The sequence below is a fragment of the Neocloeon triangulifer genome, unplaced genomic scaffold, assembly GCF_031216515.1.
Source record: "Neocloeon triangulifer isolate White Clay Creek 2 clone unplaced genomic scaffold, ASM3121651v1 ptg000002l, whole genome shotgun sequence".
Lineage (NCBI taxonomy): Eukaryota > Metazoa > Arthropoda > Insecta > Ephemeroptera > Baetidae > Neocloeon > Neocloeon triangulifer.
Window position 1 is genome coordinate 5,119,767 of NW_026775545.1, and position 16,130 is coordinate 5,135,896.

The window sequence follows — 16,130 nt, forward strand, 5'->3', positions numbered from 1 at the left end:
GGCCGGGCAGCGAGATCAGAAGTTGCAGCGGCAGCAGGGGTCTCCACCACACTTTCGGGCGCAGGGCATTAAATAGGGCGCCACGAAATATTTATCAGTTGAAATCTGTACAAAATATGGATCGATCTGCGAGCTTTAGTGTACATACACGGGCCGGCATGTAATATGCATTAAGCAGACCCCTCGGCACACAGCGCTGCAGGCGCATCGTGTAAACACACCGGCGGCGGCGGCTGCCTATTTATTCTACATCAAAAGTAGCAGGGCGAGAGTGTGTTGCTTCGGCCTGGAGAACACTTTGTGCTTCTTGCTCAGTTGACGCCTGTTCTAATGGCACACATATCGGCACATGCTTATGCTGCAGCACGGTCAAATCAATGCATATACAAATAGCTTTTGCCAGCAGCAACTCGTCGTGTCAGCTCGCAGCGATTTTTCACCCGTGAATCTCGCGAGTGAAAAATAGCAGCGCTAAATTCATGCACGCGAGCCAGAGAGCGTTTCTTGCCAAGGGAAATTGCGTCGGCTCTTCGCTTTCTCGCGCAATTGATTGATTTTGCCGTGCGCTTCGGCGGGAGACGCGTCAGCTTTTTATGGAAATAAAGTGCTCTGATTAGAGAGAAGGTCGATTTGTCACACACCCCGTGCAGTGCACTTGAATTGTGTAAATATTTTACACACGCCAGAGGCCAATGAAGGCAGGATAAGATAAAGAAGTGCAAAGATATTAAAGGTAACTTTAATTTGTTGCACAAAAAATCTATTTTAAAGCGGTATTGAAAGTAATTGATTGTATCAGTACTACTGAATATTAGAGAGAGTTGTTAATTTTCACTGCAAGAAATCTAGGATGAGCTAAGAAAATAAGACTTAGTCAAAATTTGTACACAATTTGGATTTATTTTTCATAAAATATTTAGATACATTCAAAAATAATTTAATATAATTTGATCAAAATAATTTATAGCTCAAATTTACCCATTTTTTTTTTAATATTTTTAAATTTAATTTATTAAAACCTAATTATACGCAATAAAATAAAGTAAATTCAGTTTAATATTTAAGAAAATTAACCTGTGAATTTTGAAAATTTAATCATAAATAAAAGTCAGCTACAAATACTTCCCATTACCTTTCTAACGTAAATTGTATTTGCACATTTTATTTTCAAGAGCTCTAAAATTGCCGATTCAGTTTTCTTTTATGATATTGCAATCATTTTTAGTCTTTTCACTTATAAAAGCTTTTGTTTCAATTCTGACTCTCAACCTCCAACAGTAAATTCATTTTTTTTATTTCACTCGATTACAAATGAAATCTCGTCGGCGCATTCTGACGTGGACACACGCGTCATTAATTTCGACAAACCTGGCCGGCTTTTTAACGAGCTCCACATAAATGCGTGCCGTTGAATTTGTCAACGGCGAGCGTCGCTTGCGCTGACAGGGCGAAATTTCATCTGGGATTACGCCGGAAAATTAGGGTCCGCGCCCAGCGGTTCAAACCGACGCGAGATGTTTATTTTCGAGAGGGCGCGCGTATTTATACATAAATAAATATATGCATAGGGAAATTCACAAAAGCAAAGCCCGGCGGCGGCAGGCGCGTATAAAAAATGTGCCGGCCAAGACGGAGCTGCGGCATTTCCAGGGCAGCGTTGCAGAACTCGCTGCTGCTGGGCAACTTCCAACAATGCAATCGGACGAACACCCGCTCGGCAGGGATATATTTTTTTTATCGCCACGAGAATCATCATCATTATCGATCGAAAAACGCCGTTGCATAATCGTGCTTGCAAAGGAGCCTATTCAAGAACCTGGTTTAGTTTTATAGCCAACGAATGTTTTAACAAAACAAAAAATGTCGCACACTTCCGTTGCCGCTTAAACGATTATAGTTGAAAACAAAAGATTTCTTAACGCAACAAGCACTGGTTTAAAATATGGAATGATTTTTCTGATCTGTTTAAAATAATCAATTAAAAAGAAAATTCAAAGATTTTTTTATTGTTAAAATCGTTTGTAATCAAGGAAGTGGTTTGGAAATTGTTTTACATGGCCTAAATTTCAAATAATTTCTCATTATTGAATTTATATTTTTTTGCTTCCTGTCATTGATAATACATTCACTATGAGAATAAAAAAAAAAACACTTAAGGTTGCCACACATAACAAGAAGGGTTTTTGCTTTTAATATGTATCATGAATATTTCGCTTCAACGTATTTCACGGTATTTCATTTCATCTGATTTCAGATTACGCATTTTTTTTTCTTTTTGTACAATCAATTCATATTTTCTTTTAGAATTTCTTGAATCTGAATAGTATTTTGGTCTCCCCAAAAGCAGTCATAAGTTACCTTACTTGAGGGGAGAAGTTAAGAGTTGAATATTCACCCTTGCAAGAAAAGTACCATTTCCAAGCATGAATTGGACGCGCTTCCGTGCATCTATATTTTCTATTCCTAGTCAGTCCAGGCCTAAAATTAGTCAATTCCGCTGCGGACTACTTTTTTCTCTTTCTTTCCTTTGCTACTTTTTTTTGTTATAAACGTGTACAGGTTCTTCCTCACTCAAACAACTTACTTCATTCTGGTACAATTCGTGTTTTATACTCGCAGTGTATGTACATAGTATGTATATCGGAATGGAAATTACCAGCGCCGTTTGTTACCAACTTACTTCGCTGCTCGTATTTAAAAGTTCTCTGGCTGCTTCTCTCTCACTCGTAAAAGCGGGCAAAAGCGTTCGCTTCAACACACAACTTGCTACTTGCTTGCTTCTTCTCTTCTCCCTGTGTGTACATAAAATTTACATTCGCTCGCGGCAGCCGCCGGTAAATAATATCCCCAGAAACGCTCTGCTTAATAGGAAAGGAAAATTATTTACTTGCTGTCGGGGTTTATTGCAAGAGGAGCTTCCAGCTTATCAGTCTGGCTATAATTTTACTTGATTGTTGCAAGGAAATTCCTTGCGAAACACCGAGGGAGCTCCCCTTTAAAAGACATTAAAATATGCTGGTTAATTTAAAGTGCGGATTTTATCATTCAAATGCACTAATAAATTTAGCAAATCTTTATAATTTTGACGATCTATTTTATAAATTTTATTTCGATCAGTTCAAAGTTCAAATTATTTGAAATTTAAAGCTTGCCCTGAAATGAGCTTGTAAATTGCTGGATAAGACTAAATTGTGATGCGTGTTTGCTATATTTTGTTCAGGTTTTATTTAATTTGATTTATTTATTTTATTTTTAAATCTAGGAGCCCCAAAATGAAAGCAATAACATTCAGACTGATTCGGAAAGAGGAAAAGACTCTCGTGAGTTTAAAGTACCTCGCAAATTACAAAGTGTGAGTATTTTTTTTGCTAAATTTTTATGTAACATTTAGGAACTGAAAATGTTAAACATGGACATTAAATTTCAAATATGACTTCTAACAAGTTGCTCGATTTGCATATCCTCCAATTGAGCCAAGGTAATGTCTTCAGCTGCCAGTCTCGGAGGTTGTGAGTTTAATTCTCACTTTAGGAGGGAGTGATCAGGGGAACTCTGGACAATCTTGGGTCTCAAGGGCTTGAAGTTATGGGTATTTTGAGGCTGCCTTTATAGCTCGCGCCGGTGTTTAATTCCAAAACTTTTTAACAACATGGTTTTAGTCAACAGGGTTAATTATTAATTAATAATGCGACCAAAGCACGATTTACTGTTAAAATGCAAGACTTTAAGTTTCTATAGGGTTAAAAAAACTCTGTTTGGCAATGTTTGGTCGAAAATCGGATAAAATAATCATTTCACTAAACCAACACTGCCACAAAAAGTAAAGGCCGGCGTGCGACTAAGCCACTTTGGTCGAATTAGTAATTTGTCAAAGCGACCAGCTACTTTATTTCAAGCACGGTTCACGCATTCGGGCACGAGAAAAAGTATTGATTTTCCTTCAAAGCGGCACGTTCTTTCTTTGCTGCTCACGGCGACGTAGCAGCACGGCCCGCTGAGAATGATCTGTTTCTCCATTAACACGGCATCATCATACTTTAAAATTCCCCTGCCTGTGTTCGACGCAGCTTTTCAGTTTTGTGGGCCAGATTGCTCCTTTGAAAGGCAAATGAGCGGCCGGCCAGCCGGCGAGCGGCGCCAAATTTGAATGCAGACGAAGCGTAACCTGCCGAATTCTCTGTGAGTTATGCATGAGTGTTAATTGGCCAGGTGCTGTACAGCTAAAGTATGGAAGGCTGCGCTGGGAAAAAAAGGTCACTCGCAATGAGCCGACTGGCGCGTGCCGCCGTAATTACCGCGGGGACGCTCCGCCAACCCATTTGCCTGGATTTCGTCCCGCTTTTATTGCCGACGAATTTGTCCCTTACCTCTGCTCGTTTCGCCTTTTTCGCTAATTGGCCTTGAGTGAAGCATCGTTGAATAGCAGTGACGCTTTTAAAAGTAAATGAGACGCGAAAGACCGCCAAAATTTCTGATTTCATTCTGGCGAGCAGAGCGGAAGTTTTAAATTAGGTGAAACACGAATCCCTGTCTAACCTTGGAAGGATTTTGATGAAAATGACATATTTCTTTTATAATTTGTAGAAATTAATGTTGAAATAGATCAATGTTAATATTGTTTGTTGATTCGAATTGTTTAAATTTTTTTAAATTAAAAGAAAAACAAGAATTGAAAGGAAAACTTTGATTTGTAGGATAAAATTGCACTACCACTTGCCAAAGTTTTTCTAAATCTTCCAATTTCAAAAATACATCGCCATTTGTGCTTCAGTGAGATTAATGAATTGTAAATTTTAACTTGGAATTTGGTAAAGGCAGACTAAAAAAAGGAGAAGTTAAAAACATCTAAATTTTGCTTACAAACAAAAAACATTTATTTAATTCTTTGATTCTATTGAAAAAAAATTCATTTCAATAAAAAATATATGATGAGATGAATCTTATTTTTATCTTCACTTTTCTTTTGTAACGGAAGAAACGGGAAGGTATTCAAAGTTACCTTGAAAACAGTAAAATCTTTCCTTGAAGAATATATTTTTTATCTTTCCAGAATATAGAAAGTCTCGATATTTCCCTCATCATGCTGTCATCAATCAAGCGCTGTACGCGATATATATTTTTTGGGATCAAATTTCAAGTCAAGTTGCTCACAACCTAAATTATAAGCAGCTGTCGTCCGCAGGCAAGTAAGGAATTCCCGCGAGCGAATCAATAAATAAGCACCCGCATGCAATTTCCGAATTCGAAACTCGCGCCCAAGTTAAATTAATCAGGTCTCGCGCCCAATTTGCCGGAGCAAATAGTATAGTCGGGGCGGCTCTTGTGGTGTAGTGCGAGAACAAAGGGCGCCGCCGGTGAATTATGCAAGCAGGGAGAGCGCCCGAGGAGGCCGTCGGCGAAAATTGCTCGTTTGAACGTGATGAAGCATTTGGGGCTGAAATTCCGGGTTAATGCTGCCGGAAAATTGGAATCGCCTATACGCGTGGGTCAACCGGAAAGGCCGTTCTTTTTGACGCGGTCACCACACAAAACACACACGTGCGCGTCGATGTAGTATTAAAAATGCATTACGAGCGGACTAATACTTGAAATAATATCATTCTCTGCAGGTCATGAATTGTAAATGAGCGCCGGCTGAGTGAGTGAGTGGGTGTTTGCCGAGCCGCAAACAGCGCGAGAGAGAGCGCGGCGGTTTTGCGCTCCTTTCCTCTCTGGCTTTTTTTTTGAAGGGAATTCATAAAGAGCCGTTGTTGTTGTGTAAACACGCGGCCAGATACTGGGAGGGAACACGCCGTCTGTGCATAATCTTTAAGAAGCAGGCCGAAAAGTAAATAACCAAGCTGCTGGGAATGAAAAAAAAATGTGCATCTAAATTTCCGTAGTGTTCCGAGATAAGGAGCGAAAGGGTCACCTTCCTTCGCCTACTTGGGAAAGACGCAAAAAATCGTTTGTAAATCTGCCAGCAGAGAGGATTTGCCTTTGCGGAAAATTGCTCGTTAGCAGGTCTCGTTTTCGAATCAGAATAACCTAAGGGTGCGTGGAGAGACGGAGAAAGAACCGCCGCACACTAAATGCCAAGTTTGCACCCCGGAATTTATTGCCGCTAATGATAATTACAGTACTGCATGTAATAATAATTATGAGCTTGCTCGCGAGAGAGAACTTGTTTTTTCACTTTGCTTTCCTGCTTGGCAGCATTTTCATATTTGCCGAGCCGAAAGGGCATTACGTGTGTATTACCCGACGCCGGGTACGCGAGGATTAATTGCGATGGTAAAAATTTATAGCTGCAAAACCGTACTTTTCGCCGGTTGTTTTCGCGCTCAACAAAAGCAGCAGCCGCGCTTTTTGCTGAAGAGCATATTGCATACATTTGGGCAGTAAGCCATGGTTAAACGTAGATTTAACCAGCAATGATAAAAAATATATGCGGAGCTCCGGGCAAAAAATTACAAAGAGTTGAAAATTCAGACACAATTTGAAAAGAGGATTTCATGAGTTTAAATAAAACAAATTTTCTGTGGTATTTTGAACATAACATTTTGAAAGTGGCTACTATTTTAAAAGTTTTCTTATCTATCATCCACCATTACTTAATAGATAATTATTAATTAGCCACTTCCCTTTGATGTGAATAGATTTGCACAATGCATGTTAGACAGGTTTTTCTGGCAAAGTAAACAACATCATTCGGCCTTTGTAAATTTAGTCGGTTATAGTTATTAAAAAAAACCATGCAAGTTATAAAATGACAAAATACCAATCCTCTGCCAAATGATTTTTTTGTTAAATATCTTTTGCAATATTGCTCCTGAAAATTAAATGATTCTGCCTATATTTGTGATTATTTTTTACTCCAACGAGCAGTAGGAAAAGTAAAAATATTTAAATTACAGCAAAATTTTGTGTTGATTTGTATTATGATTTATTGATAAAATACACAATTGTGAGAAAGAGCTATTTTATTTCCCTTTATCAGCCAATTTCCCTCCTCATCATCAGCGTGGAACGAAGAGCCCTTTCTAAAATAAACATGCTGCTGTGGGTACTGCACTATTCCATTAGTCAAATTACATTAATGACTCCACATGCCAAACGAATATTTCGAAAAGCTTGTTTGCGGTGCGTGCGTTATGATTAATTTGGCCGCGGCTGATGACGTGGACTGAAAGCAGATTTTGATGACAGCTAACATCCCCTTTGAATATAGACTGCAGTGCAGAGAAAGTGAAAAGTACACAAGCAACCTGCCTTAATAATTAGCATTGCACGCACGTATAATTTTCTCTGACTGAGTGAGCTGGTCGTAATAATTCATATTCATATTCTTGCAAATTAGTCTAACGTGACAGGAGACAGGACATTTGAATATTATTTAGGTTCAACTATAGGGTATGATAAAAACAAAGTAATTTTTAGCGATTAGAATTAAATAATTAAAACAGACCTACCAAAAGCATGGAATAAATAAATTGGGGCATATTTTGGGCTTAAATTACTTGTAAGTTTAATAAAAAAAATCAAAATTCAAAATTAAATAATGCTTCTCTATGGAAAGATGCAAATTACGTGATTCATCATTTTTTTATCAATTATAAATCCGAGAAAAATTTAAACTCGCAATTAATAATAATTCATATTTTAATATTACTATATTAAAAAAAAATGATTTGTTCTTTCGCTGGAAATTTTTAACTTAAAACAATCTGGTACAATTTCTTAACTTTTTAATTAAGCTCCTTCGTGGAAGCAAAATAGCTTTTCATGGCTGCACCGCACGTTCTCAAATATTAGCATTCCTTTCCATCAAAACTCGCCGACAACACGCGAAAAGAATTTCCACCGACAACAAAAAGCAGGAGCAAAAACAAGCAACTCCCTCGCGGCGGCACCACATCAGATTTGCTTCGAAAAATCTCGGTATGCCGCGGTTTACGAGGTTAGCGCTGCCTGAAAATTGCATTCTCTCTGTGTGAAATATACAAACGGTAGAAAAAAGCAGCCAACAGGAAGAGAAAAATAGCCGTCACTCCCCGCGCGGCGAATTAATCATAATAAAATGCACCCCAGTCGGTCCCCGCCGCACACACATCACATCCACGCACACCTTGTAAGAAAAGTTCAACCCTGCCCGCGGGGCTCGCGGGGCGCTTGTGTATGCTGAGGTGAAATGGCTGCAGTCACGCAGGGCTAATTTATTTTGGCGCGCGTTTTCCACTTGACTTTCGACCCGCGAGCGTACGCACAAGAGGCGCGGGGATGAGGAGTCTGAGGAGAAGATGCTGTGACACTCGCAGGGGTCGTCGCATAATAATTGATGTGCCCGCCGGATTTTTGAGGTCGCGACTCCGTTGAGAGCAAGGGTAGCCCAGATTTATCCAAGTGAAAAATTGGGTGAAAAAAAAAATAAAGGAACGCCCAAAATTAATGTTCGCAATAAAAACGGCCTGTAATTAATTTTTTTATGATAATTTGTTACGAAGACTTTTTCCATTTAAATATCGTTTAATTTTACTTTACGTGTTGATTGTTAAAAAAGTACATTTCTGAAAAAAGAAGTTTTTTGAAAAAAATTGAAAGTAATTTAATTTCAAGAAGATGCAATTTTAATAAAAAAAAATCTAGTCAATAAAGCTTCAGTATGATCGATTTGTATTGCTACAAAATGCGTTTTTATGTCGGAAATATTACAAAAATTATAATAAAAAATTATTTTAATTATTTTTAAATAAGAAATAAGTCAATTATTATAAACAAAAATTAAACAGTCTAAATTTCGTTGAATACAGTGGGGGCTCATACCGAAAATTAACTTTATTTTTAATTGTTGTTAACCAATCAGAGTTGATAATAGTTTGATGGTACCATTTCTGATTGGTCCACAAAAAAAAAAATGAAAACTGAATTCCACTGTTGAATGGATTGAAAAAAATAGTCTTATAATGTTATTAATAAGGTTGAACGCATTTTTAAAAATTACTCGGCAATAATAATATTTTTTGATAAATTTTTATTCTACTCCAGTAATGACGTAAGCAAAATAAAAAATAAAAAAAATTGAAATTTCGCTAATTAAATAAATAAAGAATTTAAATATGGAGAACCATGTGTTCAGTATTACATTGTTAAAATTACTAATTTTCCGTCGTTGTTTTCATTAATCCCTTTAATCTTTCGTACAAAAGCGGGTTCGCCACCACCACCACCACCTTCCGCGTTCGACGTGTGTGTGTGTGTGAGTGTGTCGTCGCACCACTGCGCGAAACCAACCCCCTCCTCGTGTATTATACGTGTCGCAGTGCGAGCGAGCGAACGAGCGAGCACCACTTCCAAATTCAGCCGCCACCCCCTCGGCTCCCGTCGCGCTCCGAATTTTTGGTGCGAATTCCACCTTTTGCCCGGCCGCGGCTCTTTGTCCTTTGCCCCTTTAATTAAGCAGGCGGGGACCCCTTTTCTTTTTCCCGGGATGCCTCTGTTTCTATAGGCAGGCAACTCATCCACGCTGCTTTGGCGCCGAAAAGCTTTTGTTCGCATTACGAAACTACTTTCCAGTTTCATGAAAGGTTAATGCGCGCAAAGGTCAGGGGTCGCACTCGCTGCCGCTTTCTGGCCAGCCGGAAAATAACGCAAGGTTGCCTCGAGTGTCTAGTTTGGCGTGCAAAAGCCCCTTGTTATCTCAGATCAAGAGAAAATTAACAGTGGATAGAGGCGAGTTAATGGAGAATTTTCAAAACACTTTTTTTATTCCAGACAATATTAAAACTTCCCAGTCAGTTATTGTTAACAGCAAGTGTGGCTTTCTATTTTGTTGTAATGAAATTATGTTTTACGAGCCGCACGAATTGCCCAACTTCTGCTGGTTCATTAACATTTAAATCAGTAAAGTGGAACAAGCCTTCCAAAATTAGAAACAAGGAAGCGGAATATAAACGTGCACCTGTTCGCCGCGCACCCTCCTCAGCTTCCCCGTGAGAAAAAGCAACTCGCAAATAGCACCTTAATGACCGGCGCGCGAAGACTCCCCCACACAATTCTCACCTCTTGACAACGCAGCGGCGAAATTAATTTGCACAAAAACAGCTCTCGCCGCCCGCCGGCGCGCTACACTTTCAAAACTTGATAATTCGCCCCAGTCGGCCGCAAACTTTTTAATTACTCCGCTTGCAGGCGAGCGAGAGTGGGCGAAAAAATAATTAAGTGGGCATTAAATAGCACGTGTGTGTGTGTTTTTTTCACATCGTATCGAGCGACGGATTTGGCTCGATTTTCCTGCGAATGGCGCGAAAGTAGCTCACGCATGACATTGCAGCAAATCGGCGAAACGAACCGCGCGGGTCCTCCCCGCACACGCTCGCGGGAAAAACTTTGCGTGACACACACACACACGGGCAGGCAGCGTGACTTCATTTGGGAACTTAATAGCGGCTAATCAATAGAGAGAGCCAACTATACATATCAGAATGACATCTGTTGTTTCTTTTTTCATTCCACTGCCGATGGTGGCAACCTGTGGTCGCTCGCTTGCGGCCCATTAGGTGACATTCTCTCGGTCAACCGCAGCTTTTAATTCCCAGCTGCCCTTTAACGGTCCGATTCGCCTATTTTTCCAAAATCGATTCGTTCTTTTTCTTTGCATGCGAGCGACTCTCCTTGATTTTTTCCGTCACACCCCCAATCCATCTTGCTCTCTTTCGCGGCGCAAACTTTGGCGCATTGCGAGTTATATGAATGTTTTACGGCTGCTTCCAGCAGATTTAAAGTGAACCCATTACTCACTTATTTTGTTTTTCTTCTCTTGTTCGCGGCGTGTAAAAGTTTTTGGGAAAATGTATACGTGTGCGAAAGTTGGTCGTGCGAGGAAGATCATAAAATTTAAATCATCTCTGTTGAGCCGGACGTGAGGAGAACTTCTGAAGTAGTTTTGCTTATCTATGTTGTTGTTTGCAACTAATAGAACACAAATAATTTTTTAACGAATACAACACGCTCGCACAATCTCTCTGTTTATCTCTAAACTTGAATGACTAGAATAGTTTATTTTCTTACTTTTATTATGAATAAAATTTAATTTCTAATTTTACCAGAATAAATAAGTAAAAAATCATAAATTAATTTTAGTTCAATTTTCTCTGCCCAATTTAATTAATTCAAAATTAAATCTTGTGTTCACGTTGACTTCTTATTTGGGAAAATGGATTGTTCTTCTTAACGTAAATAACACTACACTTTGAAAATTAATTAGTAATGCTACCAATGAAATTACAGCTTGAAATAAAATTAATTTTTTCAATTCGAAATTTGGAAGATTTTACAGTTGCAATCACATTTTGCAAACAGAATTTGTTTGATGGGGTTTAATGATGAGAAACCTTATTTATGGCGATATTTTTGCTTCTCTAATCATCTCAACTTTTATTCTGAAAATCGCTTCGAAAACGGTTCTATATTAAAAAAAGTGCCTGAATTTGTTCAAAATTTTTCTCTTGAAAAAAGTGATGATATTATCAATTCAGGATTTTGGTAGGATAATCAATCGATTCAACTTTGTGCCGTTGCTCCAACAATTCAGAAGTCCCTTTGTCGACGGTGACCCTTGGCTCAAAGAGCGCATTGGCCTAATTAAAAGGCCCGTGTTGGCGAAGGGGTGAAGGGCGCTCGCCGCATTACTCGCGCTCCATTCAGCACCGAGAGCAACGAGCGAGCGAATCCTATCCTATAAATCAGCGTTGGAATTTTATGAACGACCGCCGGCTGCAGTGCGAGCATTTGATTTAATAGACTCTCTGGCGGCAACTCCGGCGTCTGTCCCGCAGCAAAGAGCAGCGCGACGCCGGAATTTAAATTACCATCCATCCGCACTGAACTCTCTTTCTCTCTCAGTACGCAAATGGAAAAACGCCGGCTGGTCGCCCAGCAGATACCCTTGGGAATAAGAAAAAGGGCGGAAAACCCCTTCTTTATCGCGCAGATAATTTTTCACACTAACTTAATTCGCCTGCTGCGTGCAAAATAGAAACGGTTAAACGTTGAAACATGTTTCTATTCCTCACAACTAACTTATTCAAGCTCCCACCAGCGCAATAAAAATAAAGTATCACAACGGATTAGTTCAAATGCAGCAAAAATATACACCTCGTGTGTGTGTGAGAACCCTTTATATAGGAAAATATATCTCAATTCTTTCGTGTTCTATCAATTTTAATTAAAATTTTAATGCGCCATAAATAGCTACAAAGCCAAATTCAGAAATTGACTGCAGCTCAAAATCAAATTTTTTTCCGTTTTAAGTTGAATTAAAAACATAATAAAACGAAGACACATTTTATCTAGCCCAATAACCTTTCTATTTCTATAATCACTTCAGAAAGCATCTATATATTTTTTGGAGCTCCATCAAAAGAGTAAAAAAATTCAATATAAATAATAATGGGAATTTCAATTGGAACTAAATTCTCAAGAAAATAAAAATTATCCTCTTTAACAATAATAATAAAAAATCTATACTATGGTTCCATAATACGTCCTTGATCTTGTTGAAGCATGGATTTCAAGATAAAATTCATTTTATAGATTTTATATGAACTATACGCGCAGCGGCACAGCTCGGCATGCAATACAATTTTTTTTATACATATTCTAACTTTTGACACGCTCCAAGAATTTTCGGCAATTACCTTCACATACAGCCACATCACAACAATCAAAATAATTTATAAATCCAGCAAATCCTCTATGAATTAAATTAATCTGAACGTTATTGTTAACATTTTAATCATTATTTAGAGGTTTCTAAACTACTTGTGCCGCAATTTTGAGAGTAAAAAATGTATTTTTCTATTTTTTATTATTTTCTTTTCAATATGAAAAAATGACTCCTTTGAACTAATGATTTTACGAGAAAATAAATGCTTATTTGTTTTCTATAAATTAAATAAAGCACCTCTTCAAGTCATTCCAAAAACCCTTTAATTCATTCCTCTCATATTTCTCGAAGTATTAGTGAAATAATTGTAATTGTTGGTCATTAGCTCGTTATTGTCAATTAAGCGACAGTCGTTAGTTGCTGGAAACTGCAGGCAGTGGAGCGGGTGTAATACAAAATTTATGTATACACACTGCGTGGACGTCTTTCTTTTTCTGTGAGCAAGCGTACAAAGCAATTTGCCGAGCTGTGGGCGCACCCTCGCCAAATTAAAGTATACGACCTCTGGCTGGTCGCTAGCCACGCTCTCACTCATTTCGTGATTATTTCCCCGGCCAAATATTTGCCAAAAGTGATGACGAGACGGCAGCTGCTTTAATTTCCCAGGTCCCCTCTTCGTCTCGCTTTTGTTGGCAAAAATTGGGCAGGAAAGTCGTCGTTGGCGACCGACCCTTAATGACGGCGCGACTGCTGTGTGTTTTTATCTCATCCCTTTTTAATTATTATCAGCCTTTTAATTGGGCACGAAGGCAGCAGCGCCACTTGTAGAATCGCGCTCTTGTTGCGGAAGAGAAACGGGCATATTTTCCCAGTGTCAGTTTTCCATTGTCTATCCATCTGCAGTTGTATTAACAAGTACCAGGCGCTTTGTATGCATTAACCTTGGCGATGTGCATTGCTCTTATTTTACCTCTCGAATTGCTATGCAATTATTGACTCTGGCTGCATGAATAAATGCAGTTTCTATTTTATCGATGATATGAAAATGTACTTTCCATATTCATCGCCTCGCCGGTTATTACAACGGAAGCAAGAACTACTTCTGTATGTATCGATCTGCTATTAGCACGCTTAGTTGGAATGCAGCGCAGAAGTTTCTAGTTCAGGCGCTAAATGGACTTGCAGAGTCAATTGGAAACGGGAAAATATGAGATTTCTTATTGCATTTCACGATTCACATGCACCAATGACATGATAGAAGAGAAATATGAAGGAAAATAAAGTATAAAAAAGGATTACAAGAATATTTAAAACATCTGGTATAATTTTTGTAATGTAATAAAAAAATAAAAGCGTTGGAAAGATTTAGGGGAGAAATATTGTTTGTCTTTTTGTTCACATTATAACAATCAATTGTTGATGACTATCGTTCAAAAGAAGGGGAATTTTTTTATTATCATCACCACCTCCATCAAGAATTTTTCTGAAAGTTTAGAGAGCAGATAAATTATTTATTAGATGGGACACATTTTTGCAATTCAAATATTTAACTGTGTGATAATTATTTAACTTTTGTTGGTTTACACTATTTTTACATGAAAATTTTCATGTAAATAAACATCAGGATAAAAGGCACTATCAACATCAATAGCATGAATTTTGCTAAAATCTTCCATATAAAAAAATTTTGAGCCGCGAAGAGGTTTGGTTTCTGACTTATTATTATTCTTTTTTTTTGCATTCCCGTTTGCAAATTCCCGAAAAAAAAAACAAGGCGGAATTCCAACTAATACGAGAAGCGGCTTTATTATTAAAGAAGCGAAAATAGAAGTTGGTTTATTTTCCCTGCAAACAAATGTTCCACACAATTGAAGGAGTCGCATTAACCTGACGGTTGTGTTTGTTTTTTGTTTCCAGACTTTCTGCGTGGTGTCGAAACGCTTTCGGAAGAACTACATCCATCGCTTCACCGCCACCAACTCCTTTTTTATATTTTCACCGTGGAACAGTTGGAGGCGAGCTTGTGTTTTTGTATCGACGAACCAGTATTTTGATTACATTGTGATGGCCACTATACTGCTCAACTGCGTCTTCCTCGCCCTGGAAGAACAAATAGAGGAGGCAGAGTAAGCTACTTATCGGCACACAAGATTTGATGCCGTCTTTGAAGTCGCATTACACGCAGAGCTCTTTTTTCACAAACCGATCCACTTGTCAAGATGAAAAGAAAAAAAAAAATTCCCTCCCAAGCTCTTCCTCAAGTTTTGCCCCGATTATGTTCAAGACGCAATTTTTGTTACGTAACAATTTTTCCAACCTGCGTGTAATGTGCAACCTTCTCAAAGTTTCTATGACTGATAATTGTTCCCTTTTTCGCAGGTACTTCTTCTTGGTGATATACAGTTTAGAAATGGTTATTAAATCGGTGGCAAAAGGCTTCATTCTAAACAAATACACCTACCTTCGAAATCCGTGGAACTGGTTGGACTTTGTTGTTATTGCGTCGGGGTACGCGACCACCGTTAAACTGAGTGAAAATTTGGCTGGTCTGCGTACCTTTCGTGTGCTTCGTGCCCTCAAGACAGTGTCAATTATGCCCGGTGAGTACAAATTATTATTTTTTTTATAAAAATTTTCTCCTAGAATTAAAAATTTTAATCCTTTTTTATTTATTGGATACAAACTTATGAATGGTAATTTTTTTAAATTCAAATTTTAGCTAAAAATGTCGCAGGCAGATTAAAACCTATTTTCTAATCGGATAATTTTTTCAAATTCTTTAGAAGAAAAATAGGATTATAATTAATGCTTTATAATCATTTTTGCTCTCATAGAAAGGTTACATTGCCAGAATAAATATTGAAGTAAATTTAGAAATAAATAAATAATTATATTTTTTTTATTAAAATTCGAACTGTAAAAAAAGAATATTATTCAAATTTTTCAAAGTTATTGTATTATGTAATTTTTATCTTAACTTGCTGCATAATTAATTAGGGCCTAAGAGACAGTTTCATGCTCTGTTTCTGTTTCAAGAAACTGCTCAGTTTGCAATGTGAGTGCATAAATTTAAATAATTAGGCGCAATTGCGTCACGCGCCTGCTCGAGCACCAAAAGTTTTGTGTAGGCCTGTCTCCGTTAAACTTCCGAGATTTACAACACGGCCTAATTCAATTCAGCATATGCGTCACGTTTCCAAAATGAACCGCAAAGCGATTTACGGTTGTTTTAATAAAAAATTCACTTCTTCCCTGTTATTATTTCATTATTTAAAACAATAATTCTCCCCGCTAACAATTTTTTGATGGCATTCGTATAGCCGGTTATGGAAAAGTAGTGTAAACGAGCTCTAAATTACACGCTCGTCGTGTGCCGGCACATGTAAAATTTTTAATTATTCACTTGTTGGGCGCGCACAGCGAACAAAATCGATGCCGCAAAACTGACCAAAGGTCGGCCGAGCCGTGAAATGGACAAACTTAACCC

General features: G+C 38.1%; 1 protein-coding gene across 14 annotated transcripts in view; it reads left to right on the forward strand.

The window, feature by feature from the left end:
* Positions 1-16,130, forward strand: part of LOC132204283 (sodium channel protein 60E-like) — an 80,294-nt gene that overhangs the window by 9,941 nt on the left and 54,223 nt on the right. For 9 of the 14 annotated variants that reach the window (XM_059632691.1, XM_059632730.1, XM_059632700.1 and 6 more), the window contains exons 2-4: positions 3,263-3,352; positions 14,561-14,769; positions 15,023-15,243. In XM_059632691.1, the coding sequence (XP_059488674.1) occupies positions 3,263-3,352; positions 14,561-14,769; positions 15,023-15,243 (520 nt within the window). The remainder of the gene's footprint in view (positions 1-3,262; positions 3,353-14,560; positions 14,770-15,022; positions 15,244-16,130) is intronic. The other 5 variants (XM_059632739.1, XM_059632781.1, XM_059632797.1 and 2 more) reach the window with 1 other exon arrangement.